This window comes from Antechinus flavipes, chromosome 2 (genome assembly GCF_016432865.1).
Source record: "Antechinus flavipes isolate AdamAnt ecotype Samford, QLD, Australia chromosome 2, AdamAnt_v2, whole genome shotgun sequence".
NCBI classification, from domain to species: domain Eukaryota; kingdom Metazoa; phylum Chordata; class Mammalia; order Dasyuromorphia; family Dasyuridae; genus Antechinus; species Antechinus flavipes.
This window is the reverse complement of record NC_067399.1, coordinates 111,478,429-111,501,671: the sequence shown is the minus strand read 5'-3', so window position 1 is coordinate 111,501,671 and position 23,243 is coordinate 111,478,429. Positions and strand designations below refer to the sequence as shown.

Sequence of the window (23,243 nt, the reverse complement as noted above, 5' to 3'; positions counted from 1 at the left end):
GATTGTAGAGAGGTCAGGCATTGGACAACCAGAAAAAAACAACAACAAAAATTAGGTCACAAAAAGCTTTTTCTCTTCTAGGCAGAAGAGAGTATATGGGAAAGGAGGGTGAGATCAAGAAAGGAGTAGATTGGAAAGTATGAAGATCGAGAAAAGACCATTAATTTTGGCAATTAAAAGATCATTGGTAACTTTGGAGGGTTTCAATTGAATGATGAGGTTTGAAGCCAAATTGCAGGTTTAGAAAAGAGGAAATAGAGGCACCAATCCATTGATGGCTTTCTTAAAGAATTTAGCCAAGAAAGGAGATGAGATAGAGGACAAGAGCTAAGCTTGGTCAGATCCTGCGGGTTTTTTAAGAATGGAAGCGACAAGGATGTGTTTGTAGGCCGCAGGGAAACAGCCTGTACATAGCATGAGATTAAGGGGTCGTGCAAGAATAGGGATATAAGGGACAATCGTCTGAAGATGGGATGGAGGGGAGTTGACGTCACAGGTAGAAAAATTTGCCTTGGCAAGAAGGCCACTTTTTCATGTGACGAGGGACCTTGGGAGAAAACATCTGAGTGACATACAGGAGGAGAGCAGAAGTGAGCAATTCACCACCAATGGCATTAACTTTAATGCAAGATCTGCAGGGGAAAAGGTGGAGAGAATTTCATGGGAAACTTGAGGAGGGATGAAAAGTTTTAGAATAAAATTGGTGGTGAGACAGTAAATCAAAGAGGTGTAAAAATGGCTCACTGTAGTGCATACCCAGTTGAGATTAGGTAATAATATTTGTAGGAATCAGAGACTGCCTTTACCCTTTCTTTGTGTTCACGGCTCTTAGCACAGTGACTAGCACACAATAGGTGCTTCTTTAATGCTCACTGCCTAAGTGCAGAAAATTGTTTTGTTTTTTTTTTTTAAATTCCCGGCGCCTAACACGAGTTAGCTCGACCCACCGGAACATAAGCCTTTAGCCCAGGGTCGTTGTCCCTCCAATACAAGAGATGAGCAACGACCCTGGCCCTCACACACGACAAAGCGTCCTTCAAGCCTAACCCCGCCCCTTTTATGCGTGGGGGCTTTTTGGCGGCGAGACGAAGATGGTTAAAACCTGCCTTTCTCTGCCTCGCTGCTTTCTAAACGTAGTCAGAACTACAGCCTCGCCAGGAGATAACCAGGAACGGTGCCACTAGATTTAATGACAAATCTTGTTCTTCCTCCCTCAACTTGAGAACGATTTGCTTTCCACGCGCCACCTCAGCCTAAGTTTCGGCGCGCCGCAGACACCTATTAATGACGTCATCGTCGGTGCCGCTCTCTGAGGCAGGACCCGTCACCGCCTCCATCCTCCTCTGCTCAGGCGCCGGCTCTGCTTTCTGGAAGCTTCGTGGAGACGTTGGTCGGAGACCGTTAGGCCACGGGTCGGACACAATCCGCGTCCATCCGGGGCTCTTTAGTCACCACCGAGCCGCGCCGAGCCTGACTGACCATGCCGGAGAATATGGGTCCCCGGAGCAACGGGCCTGCCGGAGCTTCCGGCAATCGGGGCAAAGGCACTTACCAGGATCGGGACAAACCGGCCCAGATCCGTTTCAGCAACATCTCTGCCGCCAAAGGTAGTGAACGTGGGGCCGCGCCTGCGCTTTATAGGCCGCAAGGGGCGGGCTGAACCGGGCTTGGCCTAGCTTGGAGGTCTCTGGGCTGAGTCGGCCTCAGTGTGATGGCTGCTCTCGGGGAGTGGCCCAGCTCGGTCCCGGCGACCGGCGTGTGTCCACAATCGGTTCTTCTCCTCCCTGCTTTTCTCCCTCCTATTCTAGCTCTCTTCGGTGCCGCCCCGTTCCATACCCAACCACCGTACGCCCGGAATATTCTTCTTTCATCAACGTGACCCGTTTTCCCTGGTGTCCTTCGAATCCCGGAAAACACCCTTTCTTTTACAACAAACCTCCCGGGTTCCTCTGGATTTGACCCTCCCCTTTTAGACTGTCCCCTACTAATCCTGAGTATTTATTATTTGCACGTGGGTATTAATTGTTAAAACTTAACTCGAGAAGCAGGGGTTGTCTTTTGTTTTGTCCCCATCTTTTAGCATAGTGCCTAGTACAAAGATAGACATTTAAATAAATACTAATTGACAGACTTCCACTAATACTGGCATTCGCCAAATTTTTTGAATCAATGCTTTCCACTACAAAACATGGAGGTGCTCTGGTGTCGGCCTCAGGATCCTTGGAATCAGAGTATGTGGCTAAAACAGGTCACTTTTTTGCTGAAGCTACACACTTGCAGATTTAGAGTTAATAGAGTTAATCTGCATTTTCCTACTTCGTTTAGATTTTTCCAAGTGACTTTTTGGAGGGTAGCAAGGTATACTTGAGAGTCATGCGAATATTGAATATTAATCCCCGTCTCTCAGTTTTAGCTGTATGAGTAAGGATAGTCATTCTTTCTCCCAACCTGTTGCCTCATCTGTAAAATGAGGATCCATTAACCCAAGAAACAAAAAGCTCATGCTCTGTGCAAGACAGAGTCCAATGCTCTGGTTATATAGTAAAGTCATCCCTTTCTCTTGAGAGATACAGCATTTGTGTTTGTTTGAATGTGTGTACTTAGACTAATTTGAGGAGAGTGGGTGCAAAGCTTTGAAGGAAGCCAGGACCTACTCAAGGACAGTAATAAATGTAGTAGCAACCTCATACAGTTTCATGTGCTAATCAAATAAAACAATGTAGTAAAAGGACTATTTAAATAAGCAATTAAGTAGACTCCACGAATGAGGGTAGAGAAAGTGTTAACCTCTGGAGATCCAAGTACCAGGAGGGAAAAAAAATTAAATCACAATTAAGTACCCATACTGTTGTGAAAGGTTTGAATGTGAGACTGAAGCTGATATGTGGTTATGTGTAGCTAAATAGGACTTAGGGTTTGAGATTAGCAGCAGGACTTGTACTTTTTGTGATGTGCTGATTTAATGTAAAGAATATTGGATTCTAACCATTAAATAAGTTCTGACTACTTCTGTCATAAGTGTGATTATAGCTTAGGTCCTTTTCTGGGCCTCATTCTTCAAGGGAGGTTAGATGAGATTAGAACTTTGACATTGTCATTTTGTGCTTTCTTAATTATCAGTTTAGAAAATGTAAGTATGAAGCATTATATAGATGTAACATTGATTACATTTGTACAAAAGATTCCCTTTTGTATAGCGAGAATATCTTTTTACTTAGAAAATGATAGGTAACAATTTTACATATCAGGGAGAGGATTATTGCTTATGAGGAGCAAAGAATGTATTTTATTTTATTTTTTTCATGTACCCTCAATCCATGATCTGAGAAATAACACGATAACAGATCTGGATAATATAGTACTTAGAAACAATAGATCCAAAATTACAATAAGTGGTACATAGGAATCCAATAAATAGTTGTTTAATGAATGAACAAAAAATGAAAAAATGATATAAAATGTAATTTTATATTAATAATTAGAAGTGTTTCCTAATTAACGAGATTTTGTGTCTGGAATAAAGTAGGGTATAAATTACCTTAACAATTTTGGTAGTTGTTGGGCTGAGAGAGGTTTCTGTTTATTTGCCCACTTTAAGGAGAGGATGACCAGAATGTGTTGGTGCAATCAATATGTCCCAGTGGGCAGGTGGTAAATGACTACATTAGCACATGTACCATATTCCCATAGATACTTTAAAAATGTATATGCCTTTAGTTTATGGACATGTAAACCGAATCCTAAAATTGACTTTTAATGACAGGCCTTAAACTCTTAGTAATGAAACTGGCGGGGATGAGAATAGTTGGTCTTGTCTTTGAATGAATCACTCACCCAATTGAGGATCCAATTTCCCTGATACTAAAATTACTGGATTTGTAAAGATAAAGGATTTAGAACTTTTAAAAGAACCTCAGAAAGATTTATATCAAAAAAAAAAAAAAAAAAAGGAAGATTTATATCAGCTCTGTAATTATGGACAAGTCATGTAGCTTTCATAGTCAGAGGTGTGAGTGATTATAAAGTGTAAATGAGATGATGTATATAAAGTTCTGTGTAAATTTGAAAGTACTGTATAAAATGGTAGTTAACAGTATTTTACAAATGGGGGACCCAAGGCCTAGAACTATATATTCCAATGGTAAGAAGTAGTAGATAGTAGGGTCAGGATTTGAACCCACATCTTCAGACTCTTAAATTCAGTCCTCTTTTCCATTATGCCATTTCAGAAATCTTAACCAATTAGATGGCATCAAACAGCCTTTCACTTCATAAATTCTATATGCTTTAAAATTCTCCAAAAGAGACATCATGGTATAATGAATAGAGAACTAACCTCGAAGCCAGGAAGACTTGGGGGCCAAGTCATTTAGCTTTTCAATGTACTCTAGGCTACTCTAAATCTATAGAAGATGTCAGTTTGCATCAGAATAGGGAGTTTACAGGACTGCTCCTTACTGACGTCCTGATTCAACTTAACACATTTATTAGGTGCCAAAGGTGGGTATAAGAGTGCTATACTAGGTAACTGAGTATGTTTCAAAGGCAAAAATGAAACATTGACTTTGAGGAATTCAGTCTGCCTTTTTTCCCATGTATTACACATTTCAAGATGATTTTAAATGGCTTACTTGATGGATCATATTTAGCTTTTTTGAACGTTATTCCTTCTATGACAAAATATATACATGGGTGATTTTCAACATTCACCCTTACAAAATCCTATGTTCTAAATTTTTTCCCTCCTATTTCTCCCCAGATGGCAAGTAATCCAATGTATGTTAAATACGAACAATTCTTCTATACATATTTCACAAATCTCATGCTGCATAAGAAAAAATAGATCCAAAAGGAAAAAAATGGGAAAGAAAACAAAATGCAAACAAACAAAAAGTGAAAATACTATGTTGTGATCCACACTCAGTTCCCACACTCCTCTCTCTGAGTGTAGATGGCTGTCTTCATCATAATACCATTGGAACTAGATGCCTTTCAAAAGGAGATAGTTGATAATACAACTTGAAGGAGGGAAAGTGAACTATGACAGCATTAAAAAATTAAATCTAATTTTAGAAAGTATTCCAAGTTTTGTTTTGACACACTTTCCAATAAGCCATTCTTTGTTCCCATAGTTCCTAACTATACAAAAAATTAAACAAAGCCAATATAATAATAGGAATTGTGATTGACAGCACAAGCAATTGTTCATAATGACGAAGAAGAGTGTTTTCAATCATTTGAAATCAACATTGCATTTAACCTGAATTCTGTCATCATTTAGTGTTATTTTTGCCTTTTCCATATTGTGTGATTTGTACTATAGCTAATGTTAGACTGATTCTTCTAATTTCAAGCTGCTGTGGCTTAAAGAAAAGATTCTGTCCTTTATTCCAGTGATAAAAATATTCCCTTATTTCTGCTTTGGGAACTTCTCGGGTATGTGACTAAGTTGTGATTTCAGGTTAGGTTTAAGTACAGTATTTTGGTTTTTCTTGGTTGCTGAATAAGGTAACAACACTACCTGTAGCTTTAAAATTCCAGGTTTCATGTAATTTAAAATTGAAAATAAGAATGCAAAGCCTTCTAATTGGATTCTTAGCATTTTTATTTTTGAGGAAAAATAAGTAGGTTGAGGGGCAGCTAGGTGGCGCAATGCATAGATTACCAGTCCTGAAGTGAGGAGGACCTGAGTTCAAATGTGATCTCAGACACTTAACAAGTCATAGCTGTGTGACCTTGGCAAGTCACTTAACCCCAATTGTCTCAGCAAAACAAACAAACAAATAAATAAAATAGGATGAGCCCACAAACTGAATTTTCTTATTGCAGTGTCATAGAAAAAATCTCAAATATTGTACATAGTGGTTTATTATGAAAAATTGAAATAATACATATTTGGGTTAATAATAGTTGTGCTCAATTGACAATTTATAATGCTTTCTTTTTTATTAATGTAAGTGGTAAAACTGAAATTTTAAAATGCCCCCCCCCAAAAAAAAAATACTTATTGAATAATTTTCCTTTTTTTTTTTTTTTTTTTTTTTTTTTTTTTTACAGCGGTCACGGATGCTATTAGAACTAGCCTTGGACCTAAAGGAATGGACAAAATGGCAAGTTCTTTTAAAAGTTTATTAAAAAACTATTGGGATTTAATTACTTTGAGAAGCATTGCATTTAAAGTGAAGATGTTTCATAAAGCACGCATTAAGTGTTAGTGACTAATGGTCTGAGAATTTCTAGACCTGCAAACCAAGTATTAAAGTCATATTATAAAGCTCTAAGTCTGGAAAACCTATAAATCTGTATATCTTTCCCATTTATTACTCTGTCCATCTCCTATCCCTTCCAATTTCATGATGGGAATCTATCCATCTCTCAGATGTGCAAAGATCATAGCCTAATTTAGAACTGATTTAGTTTGCTGTTTTATACCATAATTAGAAATAAAAATGTTTCTTTAAAGGAATTGGGGGGAAAAAAAGTTGTTTTGATATATGGGGCCTTTATTCAATGACCTCCTTAAGGGATGAGTGTAGCAATGAAATGTTTGGGTCAAAGGGTATGGACATTTTAATCATTTTATTTTATTCTAAATGATTTTCATTCTGATTATCCTGATTCGTAGCTCTACCAACAGTATAATTACAATGCATATCTTCTCACAATCCCTTCAACATAGATGATTAGCTAGCATCTTTTATCCATTTTGCAAACGCTGAAGTGAACCTCACGGTTGTTGTGATTAGCATTCCTTTTGTTATTAATTATTTGGATTATTCTTTCCTATGCTTTTTTATTCTTTTGAGGACTTCATTTATGTATCCTTCATTTCAGATATCTATTATTGTTTCTTGGAGGAATGACTCGTGGCAGTGACAGAGAAGGATGAGACTGAATATAGATATTTAAAGGGATTTATAGATGGATATGTTCGTGGAAATTTGATAGCAGTATTTTTCCTTGTTAGACTATTTCTTTTCTTAATCTAGGTGCATCAAATTTGTACAGAAGCTTTTCCATTTAATGTAATCAAAGTTAACTGTTTTATATTTTGTAGGTATTGCTTGTTTGGGTGAGAACACATCTCATATCTGTGAAAAGTATATAATCTCAGTTATACAAAAGTATATACAAAAATACGAAAGTAGTTTCTACAATCTCTATTGTAGAAATATGATGATTCATGGTAGAAATGTATGTTAAATCCAATATATGCATACAAATTTATATAATTATTATGCCACACAAGAAAAATCAAATCAAGCCAGTAAAAAAAGAGAAGCAAAATAAAATGCAAGCAAACAACAAAAAGAAGGAAAATGCTATGTTGTGTACACTTGGCTCCCACAGTCTTCTTTCTGGGTGTAGATGGCTCTCTTCATCACTGAACAATTGGAACTGGTTTGAATCATTTCACTGTTGAAGATGGCCATGTCCATCAGAATTGATCATCATATAGTGTTGTTGTTGAATTGTATAATGCTCTCCTGGTTCTTCTCATTTCACTTAGCTTCAGTTCATGTAAATCTCTCCAAGCCTCTCTGAATCTTCCTCCTGGTCATTTCTTACTGAATGATAATATTCCATAACATTCATATATCATAATTTATTCAAACATTCTCCAACTGATGGATAGCCACTCAGGTTCCAGTTTCTTGCCACTACAAAAAGGGCTGCCACAATCATTTTTGCACATGTGTATCCCTTTCCCTTCTTTTTAAGATCTCTTTGGATATAAGCCCTGTAGAAAGATTGCTGGATCAAAGGATATGCCCAGTTTGATAATTTTTTGAGCATAGTTCCAAATTGTTCTCCAAAATGGTTGGATCTGTTCACAGTTCCACCAACAATGTGTTAGTGTCTCAGTCTTCGCACATACCTTCCAACATGCATCATTATCTTTTCCTGTCATCTTAACCAATCTGAGAGGTGTGTAGTGATATCTCAGAGTTGTTTTAATTTGCATTTCTCTGATCAGTGGTGATTTAGAGCACCTTTTCATATGACTAGAAATAGTTTCAATTTCTTCGTCTGAAAATTGTTCATATCCTTTGACCATTTCTCAATTGGAGAATGACTTGAATTCTTCTAAATTTGAGTCAATTCTCTATGTACTTTAGAAATGAGGTCTTTATCAGAATCTTCGAATGTAAAAATGTTTTCCCAGTTTATTGCTTCCTTTGAATAGAATGTTTTTGGAAACCAAATTAATTTTGACTAAAGAAATTTTGTCTTTTTTAATTTTAAAAAATTTCTAGATTCAGGATGGCAAAGGTGATGTGACCATTACCAATGATGGTGCTACAATTTTGAAACAAATGCAAGTTTTGCATCCAGCTGCCAGGATGGTAAATATATAGCTTTTCTTTTATATGACAAAATGCTTTTTAATTTTAATTTAAATTTCACTTTATGATTTCCATATCTAAATATGATGAACATTTACTACATTTTCTTATTTCAATACTTTGGTGATCTGTGAGTTTTGTCAGTGTGAGCATCATTAAAATTAAGATAAAATGAGACCCAAAATCCCAAGCACAGTAAGTTTATTATTAAAGTATAAATTTGCCAATAGATAGGATCTGAATTTCTTTAGCAAAGCCAATATACAAAATAATGGGCATAGCTCTCTTTTATACTTTGGGAAATACAGAACAAAGAAGAGGACGTCATAGGCAGGGAAGAGCTTAAATTGATTAAAAGAGCTCAATGACATGATTGGCAAAATCAATATGCAGATCTGGTGCATAGGGGAAATGTGATTATTTGGAAATTGGGAATGAGGGGCATCCTTCCTGTGGCTAACAAATATTGTTTGAGACCACCTGCAAGATTAGAGATCCTGGAGCAGACTTTTTTTTTTTTTTTTTTTTTTGGGATAGCAAAGAGAAATACTTGAAAGGATTTGGTAAGACAAAGATACTAGACCAAATTTACTCATATGCCCAAAGTATAGCAGATTGCCTTGAGGCAAGAATGGACATGGGATTAGCAAAAGAATTGAATTTAATTAAGTTTAATTCATTATAGGTTATCTGAATTTCTGGACTAATTTGAGACATAACCATGATTTAGGCAGCTATTTGTCAAAATTAACTGTAAAATAAGATCAATAAAAAAGAATCACTGATCATTTCACAGTTTATTATAATCTTGAAGATTTCAGTGACTAACAAAATTTCCTTTAGGATCAAATGCAAAACTCCATTGGTCAGCATTGAATATCTTTCACAGACTAGCTCCAGCTTTTCAAACCGATTATAGATTATTTTTCTTTATTAACTGCACTTAGACTAGCCAAGAAATCCGACTTGTTAACCCTACATTGAAATTTTAATCTTTTCTTAATATGCCTTTACAAAGATTTTCCCTTAATGACTAGCATATTCTCTTTCACTTAGGCACCTTTTGGAGCACCTAATTACCTTCAAGGCTTGGCTCTTGTGCTGAGGTCTTTCTTGATTTTTTTCCAATTTGAAGTCTTCCCCAGTACATCACTCTATTTCTTTTTCATTCATATCCTATTTAATTATTCATAAGCTTCTAGTATAAACTCTTTGGAGGGAGCTAACTTTTTATATTTGTATCTTCAAATTCAATACCATGTCTGACATATAGTATCCCACTTATAATCATTTGCATGAATTGATTTAAAAATCACTGGCTTAAAAAAAAAAAAATCTGACAAACCTTGTTATGACCCTTTCAAAACTTAACTAAGCTAGCCCCTGAATAATGGGCATATAGTAAGGTCCCTGTTCAAAACTATTTCTTCAAAAAAGTGTCATTTCAGTGTCAGTATTCTCAAACTTTTTTTTCTATTTCTTGATAGAAAGACTTTTTAGTCTTTGACTTCCATATTACACTGTTGACATTCATTATTTACTGGCCAGCCTGCTTGGATCTGTCTTTGTTCCTAGTTATATTGGTCTCATTCTCAGCTTTTTTTTTTTTTTTTTTTACCTTGGTAAGACCCACCAGAGCTTGTATTCTCTTTAAGAGCATGCCATTATTTATGGGAATGTTTTGTATAACTTTACATCTATCTTCACAATGAGGGGAGGACAGACTGGAATTCTAATTCAAAAAAATTGTTTTACATATAACTGGGCAAAATAAAAATACTAAAACAGAAGAGGAAAAAAAAAAGTTAATTCCCATGCCATGATAAGGCAGAGGAATAGTCCTTATGTGGAAGAGTAAACATTCTATAATTAATGATCATAATACATGAAATTTTATGTGGCTATGGAAATACAAATTCTGCTATCTCTCTTCCTCTTGCTCCTCTGCATATGCTTCTTCCCTTCCATCTTAATACTTTCACTACATGCCTTGGAGAATGAAGAGCAAGGAGCAGGGATAACATTCTTTTGTGGAATTTTAGGTGTTCTACAAAGGCAAATTTATGGCATGGCATTTAGATTTTTTTTCTTTCTTAGGAACTAACTTGCCTTGGTTTTTATATTTGCCAGAAATACACATGCTGTAACCCATTGTTAAATTTTATGTGTAGCTAAAGCCTCGTGATTTTGCCAAGATTATCCAAGTATCTTTACAGGGCTGTTGATCTGTTATTTAAATCAGGTCTTAATGTGCTCTGTCATTTAAAATTGGACAACTTTCTATATTTTCTTAGTTGGTGGAGCTTTCCAAAGCACAAGATATTGAAGCTGGTGATGGTACCACATCTGTTGTTATCATTGCTGGATCTCTTTTGGATTCCTGTACCAAACTTCTTCAAAAGGGTAGGTTGAGTTTGCATTATTGGAAAGTAAGGGTAGGATAAAGATTATTTTCTGTAGAAAAGTTATTACAATTTATTTCAGAATAATGAGGTCTTTCATGACTGAATTAGATTTAGTTTTCCTTTATTACTTGTAGACTGGATTTTCTTGGAATAAACTTGATATAACTCATCAATTAATGTAATTTGCTTTTCAAAAAAATAGTTCTTAAAATTCCTAAAATATAGCTGTTAAAGTAATTTAACAAATGTGCAGTAGTAAATAAGATGTAGTTCTAATAATTAAGTGACTAACAATTGGAGTTTGAAACTTGACAGGGATTCACCCAACCATCATTTCGGAATCATTCCAAAAAGCTTTGGATAGAGGTGTTGAAGTCTTAACTAAAATGGCACAGCCAGTGGAACTGAGTGACAGAGAAACATTACTAAATAGTGCTACAACTTCACTCAACTCAAAGGTATGAGAAGTTATAGGAATGATGCCCTTTTAGTTTTGTTGAGAAATCTTTCTAGGGTTATAAAAAGTGAAGAAGCAGAAAATTTTCTTTTGCTCTGTAGTGGGGGGGAAAAACATTGTGGTGCAACATATTAAGACAATTTTTCTTTGTCTTAAATCATAAAACATTTCCCTAGGCCATTTTTAGGTTTGTTAATTTTGTATCATGTGAATGTGACTTAACTCTTATTAATCATTCAGCAAACTCATATTAACATAGGAATATCTAAATTTTTTCCTGAAAATTTGGTAACCCTTAGCATCTTAGCAGCTTCTATTTTCTTAACTTTTCCTGTTTATAATCTCCATTCTTCCTCTCAGTGCCAGACACCTATATTTTCCTTGATTTTTGAGCCTGTGGGAAAGACTGGATTGTGCCTATAATAATTGCCCTTCCAGAACTATCCTGACAATAGCTTAATATTGAAGGAAGTTTACTGCTATTTTGAAGATACAGCAGGATACTAGTTAATACTGTGGGACTATGAGTATCCAAAAGTACTTAGTGCTGCTTTATGTTACCTTCCCCTTCTCCCCTCTCCCCCCCAACATAGATTATGGAACCTGTCTTTGAAAAATTAAAATATTAGTTTTGTTTTTCCTTTTTAAAACAGTTAACAGTATTGAAAAGAAACATGTTTCATCTATAAATGAAAAAATGTTTTTATAATAATTTTAAAAATTTCTCCAAAATGGTTTATTTTCCTTGTTTATCTTGTTTGTCTGTAGTAAACAGTTCTCTTTGCATATTTTAAAGCTGATCTTTTTTAAAATTAAATACTTGTAGGTTGTATCTCAGTACTCAAGCCTGCTTTCTCCAATGAGTGTAGATGCCGTGATGAAAGTGATTGACCCAACCACAGCTACTAGTGTAGATCTTCGAGACATTAAAATAGTTAAGAAGCTTGGGTGAGAAAAATCTATATTTATTATTTTTATTAATCAAAGTTAATGTTTCAAATAAGCATGATTTCGATGACAAAAAAAATAATGGAATTGGACAATAGAACTAACAAATAGGGGATTTTTTTGGTTGGTTCTGTCATTCTGAGAATTCTGAATATCCCAGTGATATGAATTTGTTATCTTCGTTTCATCTATGTTAAAGGAGTAAGACGAGATATGTATGAGTGGAGCCAATGTAAACTAAAAGATTCTAAATTTTTTTAAGTTTACATCTTTTAGATTTAAAACTTAACATTACTTTTTTTTTTTTTTTTAAACTTAGAGGAACAATTGATGACTGTGAACTGGTGGAAGGATTGGTCCTAACCCAGAAGGTGGCAAATACTGGTATAACCAGAGTTGAGAAAGCTAAGATTGGTCTTATTCAATTTTGCTTATCTGCTCCTAAAACAGATGTAAGTAAATCTTATTCTGATTGTTAGCACTATTTAAGTAGATGGATTGCTGAGAACCAATAAATGGGAAAGAGCCTACATCACGCCAGTGTCTTTATCCTGTAGAAAATGCTGTTTGCATAAAGTCAATATGCCAATCAATCTTCTGACCAAGAGGCCATACTTATTGCATTTCCTAGAGGCATAATTTAGAAGGATGTGAACACAAATAATTATCTTGAGCTTTCTGTCATCTTAACTGCTATGACAGACAGAAGTAAAAACAAGTAGCTGAATCTATATCTCTTGCAACATTCCAGTCCTAAAATAACATTTTATTCACACCCAAGTAAAAACAGCCATTATTTTGACAGCTAAAAAGACTGTCCTGATATCTTTTTCAGATGATCAAAGAAACTTAAGAATTGGAAGATGATCTCAAGGTCATCTAATAGTCTGACCTATGCCTCAATGGGGATCTTCTGCAATAATTCCTAATGATCTTCTACCCTTTTGCAAATCTAAAGGAACATTTCACTTTTGGACAGATTTAGGACTTAAGATTTTTATTTTACATCAAGCTAATAATTTCCTCTGTAGCTTCTGTCCTTAACTCTTAATTAAGTTCTGCAGTCTGAGATCAAGCAAACAATTTATATCTTTGAAGTGTCAGCTCTTTATTTGTCTTTAATGTATATCTTATTCTGAATACTGTACTTATAGTATTCTTGATTGCTGTCAGGATGTTAGCTCTAGCCTTTTTATATGCATTGCTGTATTGCAATGCTTTCTTTATCCTATAGTTGTATAGTTGAATCAAAGTGGAGGACTTGATACTTAACTCTGAATTTCCATCTTAGATTAGAATTTATTTTTTTTTGTTTTGCTGAGGCAATTGAAGTTAAGTGACTTGCCTAGAGTCACACAGCCAGAAAATGTTAAGTGTCTGAGTTCAAATTTGAACTCAGGTCCTCCTGACTTCAGAGCTAGTTCACTAATCACTACACCAACTAGCATCCCCTCAGATTAGATTTTACTCATTATCTTAACCAATTTTCTTGGGTCATGACGTCATCCACTGGGTTTGCTCTGAGCTTTTCAGATGCCAATTTGAGAATCATAGCATTTTGGAGAAGGAAACCAAATTATCACTCTTTGCTGATACTTAGAGAACCCTAGAGAATCAATTAAAAAACTATTAGAAATAATCCACACCTTTAGCAAAGTTGCAGGATACAAAATATATCCACATAAAATCATCAGCATTTTTATACATCACTAACAAAATGTAATAGCAAGAAATACAAAGAGAAATTCCATTTAAAATGACTGTCGATAGTATGAAATATTTGGGAATCTATATGCCAAGGGAAAGTCAGGAACTATATGAGCAAAACTACAAAATACTTTCCACACAAATAAAGTCAGATCTAAACAATTGGAAAAATATCAAGTGCTCTTGGATAGGTCAAGCGAGTAATAATAAAGATGACAGTACAACCTAAATTAATCTATTTATTTAGTGCTATACCAGTCAAACTCCCAAGAAACTATTTTGCTGACCTAGAAAAAATAACAACAAAATTCATCTGGAAGAACAAAATGTCAAGAATTTTAAGGGAATTTTTTAAAAAGGAAATGAAAGTGTCCTAGCTGTACCAGATCTAAAACTATATTATAAAGGAGTGGTCATCAAAACTATTTAGTACTGGCTAAGAAATAAAGAGTAGTTGATCAGTGGAATAGGTTAGGTTCATAGGACAAAATAAAGAATCATGGCATTGGAGTTTTTTCATCTAAGTTTAATTTTTATTGCCGTTTCCGATATCATCATAGTATCCTATATATCCTTCCCCTATCCTCTTTTAGCTATCTCATATATCATATAATAGGGATTTTTTTACAGTGGGAAAAAAAACTACAAAACTTACTGCTCTATTAGAATAACCAAAAACATCTTCAACATGTAACACCTCCACCAGAAAGCAGGTTTGGAGGTATCTTCATATTTTCATTAGAGTTCTGCTTGATCTTTATAGTTTTACACTTTTGATTTTTTTGGTATATCATTCTTAACATTTAAATTGTAAATAACTGTGTATATTGTTTTCTTGGTTCTCCTTGGCTTTGCATTAGTTCATAAAGAGCTTTCCATGCTGCTCTGTATTCATTTGCATCATTTCTTAGTATTTCATGTACCAAGATTAGTCATTCATCAGTGGACATCTATCTACATTGTTTCCAATTCTTAGCTTTCACATAATGTACTATTAATATTTTGTAGTAAGTGGGGACTTTTTTTCTTAATAATGGCTTCCCTGGAATATTAGCCCAGTAATAGAGTTTCTGGTTCAAAGGATGTGGACATTTTAATCACTTTATTTGTATAATTCCAAATTATTTTCCAGTTCCTAGATTTTTCTCATATGAGTAAATTTAATATGCCCTGCTCCTTTACCATCCTTTTAATCTAATTCTGTTCCTTGTAAATAGGATTTTTTTTCCTGACCATTTTTTATTTGTGGTCTGTATCTCCACCAAAACTTGTGGACACCTATGAAGTTTACTTTATTTTAGATTCTTTAGGTCACTCTATTAATTACCATGTACTTTAAATTTGTGTGTGTTTTAGTGCTTTCTTCCTTGAGTAGTGTTTCTCGCAAATTACAAGTTATTTTAAATGATAGTTTCTGTATGTTGTCTCTTCCAGTAAAATGTGATCTTAATGGTAAGGACCATGTTTTTGTTTTTCTTTGTATCCTTAGTGTTAATCACAGTGCTAGTAAACCCTTGACAAATGGTTATTGATGACGATAATGATTCTATGTTGAATTATATAGCCATAAATTAGTGGATTTTTTCTCCCACTTGAAAAAGAAGAAAGTTGAATTTATTAATAAAGCAAGGTACATGATTTCCTAAGGTAGCATAAATCATAATAGATGTCTTTTAATGTTTTTGTTTATACTACTGTGTTTTCTTCTTGTAATCAGTTCATAAACTAAATAGAATTAAGAGGTAGAGGACCTCAGAGGTTAGCTGGGCCAACCCTCTCATTTTACATCTAAGGAAACTGGCTTTGGGAATTAAGTAGTTGCACAAGGTCATACAAGGAGTAGAAGTAGAAATAGGATTTGAACATAAGTTTCTAACTTCAAAGCCAGGGATTTTTTTCATGGTACAATTGTACTTCACCCAAGTCTTCCCATGTTCCTCTGAATTCCTCAAACTCAACATTTTTATGGTACAATATTTAATTATAATCAGCCATTCCTTATATATATGTTGTGAAGCTTAAAAATGCATGTTTTTCATATTCCCTTTGAACAGATGGATAATCAGATTGTAGTTTCCGACTATGCTCAAATGGACAGAGTCTTGCGAGAAGAGAGAACTTATATACTCAATTTAGTGAAGCAAATTAAAAAATCTGGATGTAATGTCCTCCTCATACAGAAATCTATTCTAAGGTAAGTGACATGAAATACATCTCATTAAAGTTTTTAAAACTTAACTTTGCTTTCTAATTGAAAATATCTTAGTAAAATTCCATGTAGTTAGTTATAATCCAAGATTTGGACATCAGGCCTTTATTTTTACAAAGGATTTTGGACTATTCTATTTGACAACAGTTAAAATAACTTAGATTAACAGTTAAATTATTTGAATGACTTCTTGTTCATGTTAAAGTGATAAAAGAAAATGATGTAAAGCAGCTGAACCAGAATAGAGCTTTTTTTCTGATATTGATAGGTTCACTTACGACATTTTAACTCTTGACTTCTAGGGATGCTCTTAGTGATCTTGCTTTACATTTCCTAAACAAAATGAAGATTATGGTGGTTAAGGATATTGAAAGAGAAGACATTGAATTTATTTGTAAGGTAAGTGGGAGTTTTGAACTCTTATGAAATGAGGTTATCAGCTAAATTTTGAATTTTAATAAACATGTTTGTGCTTTGACTCTATTTTTATAGACCATTGGAACCAAACCAGTTGCTCATATTGACCAGTTTAGTCCTGAAATGCTTGGCTCTGCTGAGCTAGCAGAGGAGGTCAACTTAAATGGTTCTGGCAAACTGCTCAAAGTAAGTATATAATTAAGTTTGAATTTGCTAGCTTTCTTCACCCTGATGGGTAGCTAATAATGTTGCTTATTTGCTGTAGATTACAGGTTGTGCAAGCCCTGGAAAAACAGTTACTATTGTTGTTCGTGGATCCAACAAATTGGTGATTGAAGAAGCAGAGCGTTCAATTCATGATGCTTTATGTGTCATTCGTTGTTTAGTAAAAAAGAGGTAATGTATTTTGTCGTTTTATTTGTTAATAATTCTGTATCTAAATATGTTTATACATATATGTGTACATATATGTAAACCAAAAAGTTTAGTGTAGTTTTAAGCTAATCTTCACTGATAGAAAGTCTTCACCACAAATTCCCTAAACTGATGAAGTTACAGACTTAGATTTTTAAAACATCCTGTTATTGAGTAGTTATTGAAAGATGTTCTCTTAATGTTTGGACAATTGAGTCCATTTGAAAAAATTAGCCATAAACCTATTTTGTCAATTTCAGAGCATTGATTGCAGGAGGTGGTGCTCCAGAGATAGAACTGGCCTTGCGTTTAACTGAATATTCACGGACTTTGAGTGGGATGGAGTCATACTGCGTCCGTGCTTTTGCAGATGCTATGGAAGTAATTCCATCTACTCTAGCTGAAAATGCAGGCCTAAATCCCATTTCTACTGTAACAGAATTAAGAAATCGGCATGCACAGGGAGAGACAACTGCCGGGATTAATGTCCGAAAGGTAATAATGTTTCTTTACTCGATCAGCAATCATTTGTTTGTTTTATTATAGCTTTTTATTGACAGAACATATGTATGGGTAATTTTTCAACATTGTCCCATGCAATCACTTCTGTTCCAACTTTTCCCTTCCCTCTCTCCACCCCCTCCCCTAAGTGGCAGGCAGTCTCATACATGTTAAACATGTTAAAATATATCTTAAATACAATGTATGTGTACACATCTGTACAGTTCTCTTGTTGAACAAGAAAAACCAGATTCAGAAAGGTAAAAACTGGGAAGAAAAACAAAAATTCAAGTAGACCACATTCATTTCCCAGTGTTCTTTCTCTGGGTGTAACTGGTTCTGTCCATCATTGATCAATTAAAATTGAATTGGATCTTCTCTTTGTCAAAGATATCCATCAGAATATATCCTCATATAGTATTATTGAAGTGTATAATGGTCTCCTGGTTTTGCTCATTTCACTTAGCATCAATTCATGTAAGTCTCTCCAAGCCTCTCTGAATTCATCCTAAATCAGCAGTCATTTATGAAGTTTATACCTGTAAGAATGAGTTAGCACCCTGGATACCTTAGAATCAGCCGGAGTCAGGAGAAGCAAAAGTCCTTGGTCTTTATTCTTGGTCTTTAAGAGTAAAAGTGAAGGGAATGGACACAGGATCTCTGTGACCTTCCTTTTCCAACTCCACTGCCCAAGTGACTCTGGCTTGTTTTACTCCACCCCCTAATCCTTCCCACAATTCTCTGTATACACCAAAAGATTGAACCAGCACAGAATAGTGGGAAGAGCCATTTTCCAAGCATATGCTAATAGAGTATTGTCCAATCGGCAGTTAGCCATAAGTGCTCTGTTGTCTGACCTCAGTGCATCAACTCAAGAGTTTCAGCCCTTTACATATATCTTAGGTCAGTTGGGATAAGGGGACCAAAATTAATAATCCCTCTCCTCAAAGGACTTCCATTCTATTTGGAAAACTCTGCGTATGTGTATGTGTGTACGTGTGTGTGTACATATGCACATGCAAAGGAGGATAGCACTGACAATTGAAAGAGGATATCAAATTGGAAAAGATGTCTTATGTAGGAGCTGGCACTTGAGCAGTGAGGAGGGTGAAATGGAGAATATATATAAGGAATAGCCAGTTGGGAAGGGACTTATATAATACATATAGAAAGATAGGTAGAACTAGGTTGTAAATCTTTGAATGCAAAAATAAAGGAATTCGTATTTGATCTTAAAAGTAGAGAAAGCACCTGGAGCTGTAGGGTTGTCATTTAAGCAACTGTATGAAAGAGGGATTCATGATACATTCATTGAATGGTGATAGGAGCCTGCAGATGAAGATTACTGGACCAATTTAGGAGAGAGTAGTCTTGTTAGGAGAATTAAGAAACATAATGCTGGATTTGTTAAAGTTTTTTCATGATGCCTTTTCATCTAAGAAATTTTCACATGACTCTGGGTTTATAGGTATATTAAAATAGGCATACAAATCAAACATTTAATTTCATGACTTTTTACCCTTCTTTCCCCCCGTTCAGTTATGAGACCCCATATGAAATTATGAACCACAGTTTAAGAAGCTGAGGCATAGTGAATAGAGCATTAAAACTAGAGTCAGAAAAGCCTGAATTCCGATTTAACCAACCAGACACATATTTGCTATGTGACATCCCTAGGTCAAGACTCTTAACTCTGTGTCAGTTTCTTCATCTGTTATTAAAAAAAAATAAACTAAAAAAGAACCTGTCAGGATTATTGTGAAAATATACATATTTTTTAGCACTTTATAAATCTTGAAGATGCTATAAATAATATTGTCATCATTTTTAAGAATGTGACACCTTGAAATATGGATAGATCTGGAGACAATACTACAAAGACATTTTAGTCAAGCAAAATAAAAGTATAGAGAGTAAAGTTAATGTAGCTAGGCAAAACTAAACAAAATCTCTTAAAGGAAATATTGAGTGATTTTGTTTTAGAAGAATAGGAAAAAATAGTTGCAAAGACAGAATAAGTCCACATGATAGATGTCAGTACAAGGATAAGGAAAGATTTTGGATGCCATTCTGTAGGGAAACCATTACAGATTCTGGAATGGTAGTCATAATAAATAAAAGTAGCAGGACTGAAAACAAAGAAAAGTTAGAAGGCTATTGGAATAATTCAGGTACATTGATAAAGGTCTAGTACTATTATTGATGTTAATAGAAAATAACTTTAGTCAGATGGCCTTGATTCCTCATTTTTGGGGGGAGGGGTGTATGTGTGAAGCATTTGGGGTCATATGACTTGCCTAGGGTCACACAGCTAATGTTAAATGTCTGAGGCTAGATTTGAACTCAGGTCCTCCTGACTTCAGGACCAATACTCTATCCATTGTGCCATCTAGCTGCCCCTAAAGGCCTCTGCCAACTCTTCTGGGTAATTTCTAACTTCAGACAGATTTCATCACTTCCCTAAAGCTATTTTCTCATTTATATAATACTTTAAAAAGATTATATGATTTAATAAGGTTCCATCTGTGAAATGGAAAGGTAGCTATAAATTTTGAGACATATAAATACATAGAATTAGGTAAAAAGCCTTGCCCAATAATGAATTAAGGAAAGGTATTCTTTTTTTAATAATGTCCATAATATAGAAAATGATGTAAGAAGAAGGAAAATTGTGAAATCAGTGTTTACCAAAAACAATCAAGAACCTGATTCTTAGGAAAGAACCTGATTTAAAGAGATAATCAGGTTCAATGAGCTATGCTGAGGAAATAATGATTTGTTATTCATTGTTAAATAAGACAAACCTTTGTTAAATAATACAAACAATAAAAGAAAAAAAATTTAATTTCCAGGGTGGAATTTCCAACATTTTGGAGGAGCTAGTAGTTCAACCTTTGTTGGTGTCAGTCAGTGCTCTGACCCTGGCTACTGAAACGGTCCGAAGCATTCTCAAGATTGATGATGTGGTAAGTTATGGCTTCTAATTTTCTAACATAAAATCACATTTAGAAATTGAGGCATTTTGAAAAATTAGAATAAATCAGGCAGGTAAATGAAGTATGAGCCAAAAGTTCCTGAGAAATCCATTTACAGTACAAGCAAACTTAATTCTAACATACAGAGGTCTAAAAAACCTCATTTCTACTTAGAAAAAAAATAAGTTAAACTATTTTAGTCTTCATTTAGAGAGAGGCTGGAAACCCATGTGGATCAATCAGTATTTTGTAATTATTTGTTGTCTTTAGCCATTTCTTTTTAATAGGTAAAACATTTTAATTATTAGAAACTTAATGAACTATATGGGTCCAGTTTCTCTACAATTAGAGGTTAATACCAATTATGACTCACTTTATATAATTAATGTTTAATTATTTTACTAAGAACTAAAATTAGCTTGTGCTATTAGCCAGTGGTTTTAACAAGGAAAAGTTGATTTTTTGTTGAAGAATTTTAAAAAGGCACTAAACCTTGAATAATGACCTTAAGAGCAATATTATTTGGTTAAGTAGAAGGAAAATGTGATTACTGAGCTAAAGATGAAGACTATGTGATTTGTGTATAATTGAGAGATAAACATATAGTTGTCAACCCTTGACATTACTTTTTAGTTTCCTTCTAGAATTGGGCATTTGTGCTTATGTGATTCACCAGAATTCAAGTTATTTAATTTTTTAATTGGGCAGGTTCCTTATTAATGCCTTCTGAGATTTTTCTGTTCTTATTAGTACTCCCAGCAGGGAATCAACATTTTCCCCTTGTCCTATTTTCTCTTTGTCTCTTTTCTGCATAGAAATAGAAATTTGTGGGGTTTTCTGGGGGTTTTTGTTGTTTTTTTCATCTAATAACTTCTGTGGCTTTACTTTGTGTGTATCTTTCTTTGGAAGATAAATAACATCTTCCTCGGAGCATATAGCTTCTCCTTCTTCAGGAAGAGCTTCAGTTTTGAGCTCAAACTATACACGTAACTGTCTGTCTTCCCTGGAGATAGATTAGGAATAGATGGAGCTAAATCAAAGGAAAGTTACAAGTTTCAGGGCAGTGAAGGCAGTAAAAGATCTAAAAAGTCTTTAAGAAATAAAAGTAAACATAATAGCATCATTAAAGTACTATTTATGATACTCTTCTGTTAAAGTTGTGACCTAGGTATTGTACAAGTATTATCTCTTTTTCCCCCAGAGAGAAAAACCAGAAATAATGGGTAGAAGTGGCTGTAGCACGTTTAGGTTTTGTGTCAGAGATACTAACTCTCAGAATTACCCGTGTGAATAGGCTCTGGAGGTAGTTGCTTCCTTCTTATGGAAGTCTTTATTGGCTGGATTATAATTTGTCAACTATCTAGTAAAGGCAAGTGCCTTTCAGAGTATAGTCAGGTTGTTATAATTCAGTATTCAATTCCCAAAAGCACTGTGCTATGTATAATTTCATGTAGTGTATGATACATTGCTATGAGCAGTAAAAACCACAGGACTAGTGGAGAAATGGGGTTAGAGTCAAAACACAAAAATTTCTTCATGAACTTATTTTATAATAACTAAGTAGGAACCTAATACAAATGGTACCATGGTTTTATACATGTTAAATGTTAAATGATTTGATTAAAAAACGTAAATATATAATGGCAGGATCCAGACCCAAGCTGCTGCTCATGAGACCCGCACCCCCAGGTTTTGTGAGCCAGGCTGGCAAAATCTTAGGCAAATTGGACCAGCTAAAACTCCAGCCTGAGAAATCAGAGGTCATAGAAAGTGGGAGAGAGGGCCTCAAACCACCTCTTCTCCACCTCCAATTACTGCATCATAAGGTGCACAATAAATGTTGCACTTTGCTTTGAACAAGAACTGAAACTTGGTGTTGGAAATGAAAAGGGTTAAAAGCATGTGAGTTATTGTGAAGCAGTGTCATTTTCTCCATTCTCACCCTAAGCTAATTTTATTAATGCTCAGAATGTTCCCTAATGAATCTGTCTTGGAATAAATTCAGGTTTTCAAATAAGTGTATAGTAAAAAACTGACTATATCTGGGTTGGATTACATATCCAGTTGAGTTCCTTCCAACTCTTAACATTTTGTGATTCTGAGGCTTGATGTAACCTGTCCCCAATCACACACACAGTTTCAGAGCACAGTTTCTATTTATAAAACTAGTGTTTTTTCTTCTATAGCAGGATATAAACCCTTGCAGTTGAAGAAATGAAGCATAATTGCAAGGATTACAGAAATCCAATTAGGAAAGAATAGCAGAATATTTTGCTAGACTGGGAGTTTTCAGGGGGAAGAAATCTGACTCCTAGACTGAATATGTCACACTAATTTGGAAGGTACAACATAGTGTGGTACAGGGGGGAAATAGAGAAATAGGAATGAAGATAATCCAGATTCTAGTTCCATTTCTGCTACTTAAATAGCTGACATTGGGCAATTCACATCATCTCTAATCCTCATTTTCCTTAATTGTAAAATGACATGATTTGACTAGATATTTTAAAATTCTTTCTAACTCCATTGATTCTAAAGTTTTAAATTCTTGATTTAACTTTTCTTCTTCAGGTGAATACTCGGTAATCTTTTTGACATACTCCATCTGTTCTGGTACAGACATATATTATACAGCTGTGGTGGAAGAATATTACCCTGTGGAACAATTAGCAGTTTGGAAGACTTTGTCTTGTTTCCACTTGTCATTCATCTGAAAACTGTCAATATAATCTAATAAAAATAGTAAATATTTGGTTTCAAGAAAGCAGATTTTGTTGTTATTCCTGGAATGTTTTCAAAAGTTCTATGAAAAATAAAAATGGCTGTACCCATTTGAGTGTGGAATTGAATTTCACTTTTTTT

The 23,243-nt window shown here is 34.7% G+C and overlaps 1 protein-coding gene across 1 annotated transcript; it reads left to right on the top strand.

The window, feature by feature from the left end:
* Positions 1-1,306: 1,306 nt before the first annotated feature.
* Positions 1,307-23,212, top strand: CCT4 (chaperonin containing TCP1 subunit 4). The gene is made up of 14 exons (XM_051975355.1): positions 1,307-1,607; positions 6,058-6,110; positions 8,259-8,348; positions 10,643-10,751; positions 11,069-11,211; positions 12,037-12,158; positions 12,478-12,610; positions 15,920-16,059; positions 16,377-16,473; positions 16,567-16,677; positions 16,757-16,887; positions 17,166-17,400; positions 20,259-20,372; positions 22,953-23,212. The coding sequence occupies exons 1-14, from the start codon at positions 1,481-1,483 to the stop codon at positions 22,965-22,967; spliced, it is 1,620 nt and encodes a 539-aa protein (XP_051831315.1). The 5' UTR covers positions 1,307-1,480; the 3' UTR covers positions 22,968-23,212.
* The last annotated feature ends 31 nt before the right edge of the window (positions 23,213-23,243 follow it).

What these genes read in the sequence shown, in the direction of transcription:
- CCT4 (XM_051975355.1), top strand. Translation starts at nt 1,481, where the DNA reads ATGCCGGAGAATATGGGTCCCCGGAGCAACGGGCCTGCCGGAGCTTCC. An exon ending in ACATTGAATTTATTTGTAAG is followed by an intron (nt 16,474 to 16,566) that starts GTAAGTGGGAGT and finishes CTATTTTTATAG; the next exon opens with ACCATTGGAACCAAACCAGT. An exon ending in GTTCTGGCAAACTGCTCAAA is followed by an intron (nt 16,678 to 16,756) that starts GTAAGTATATAA and finishes TATTTGCTGTAG; the next exon opens with ATTACAGGTTGTGCAAGCCC.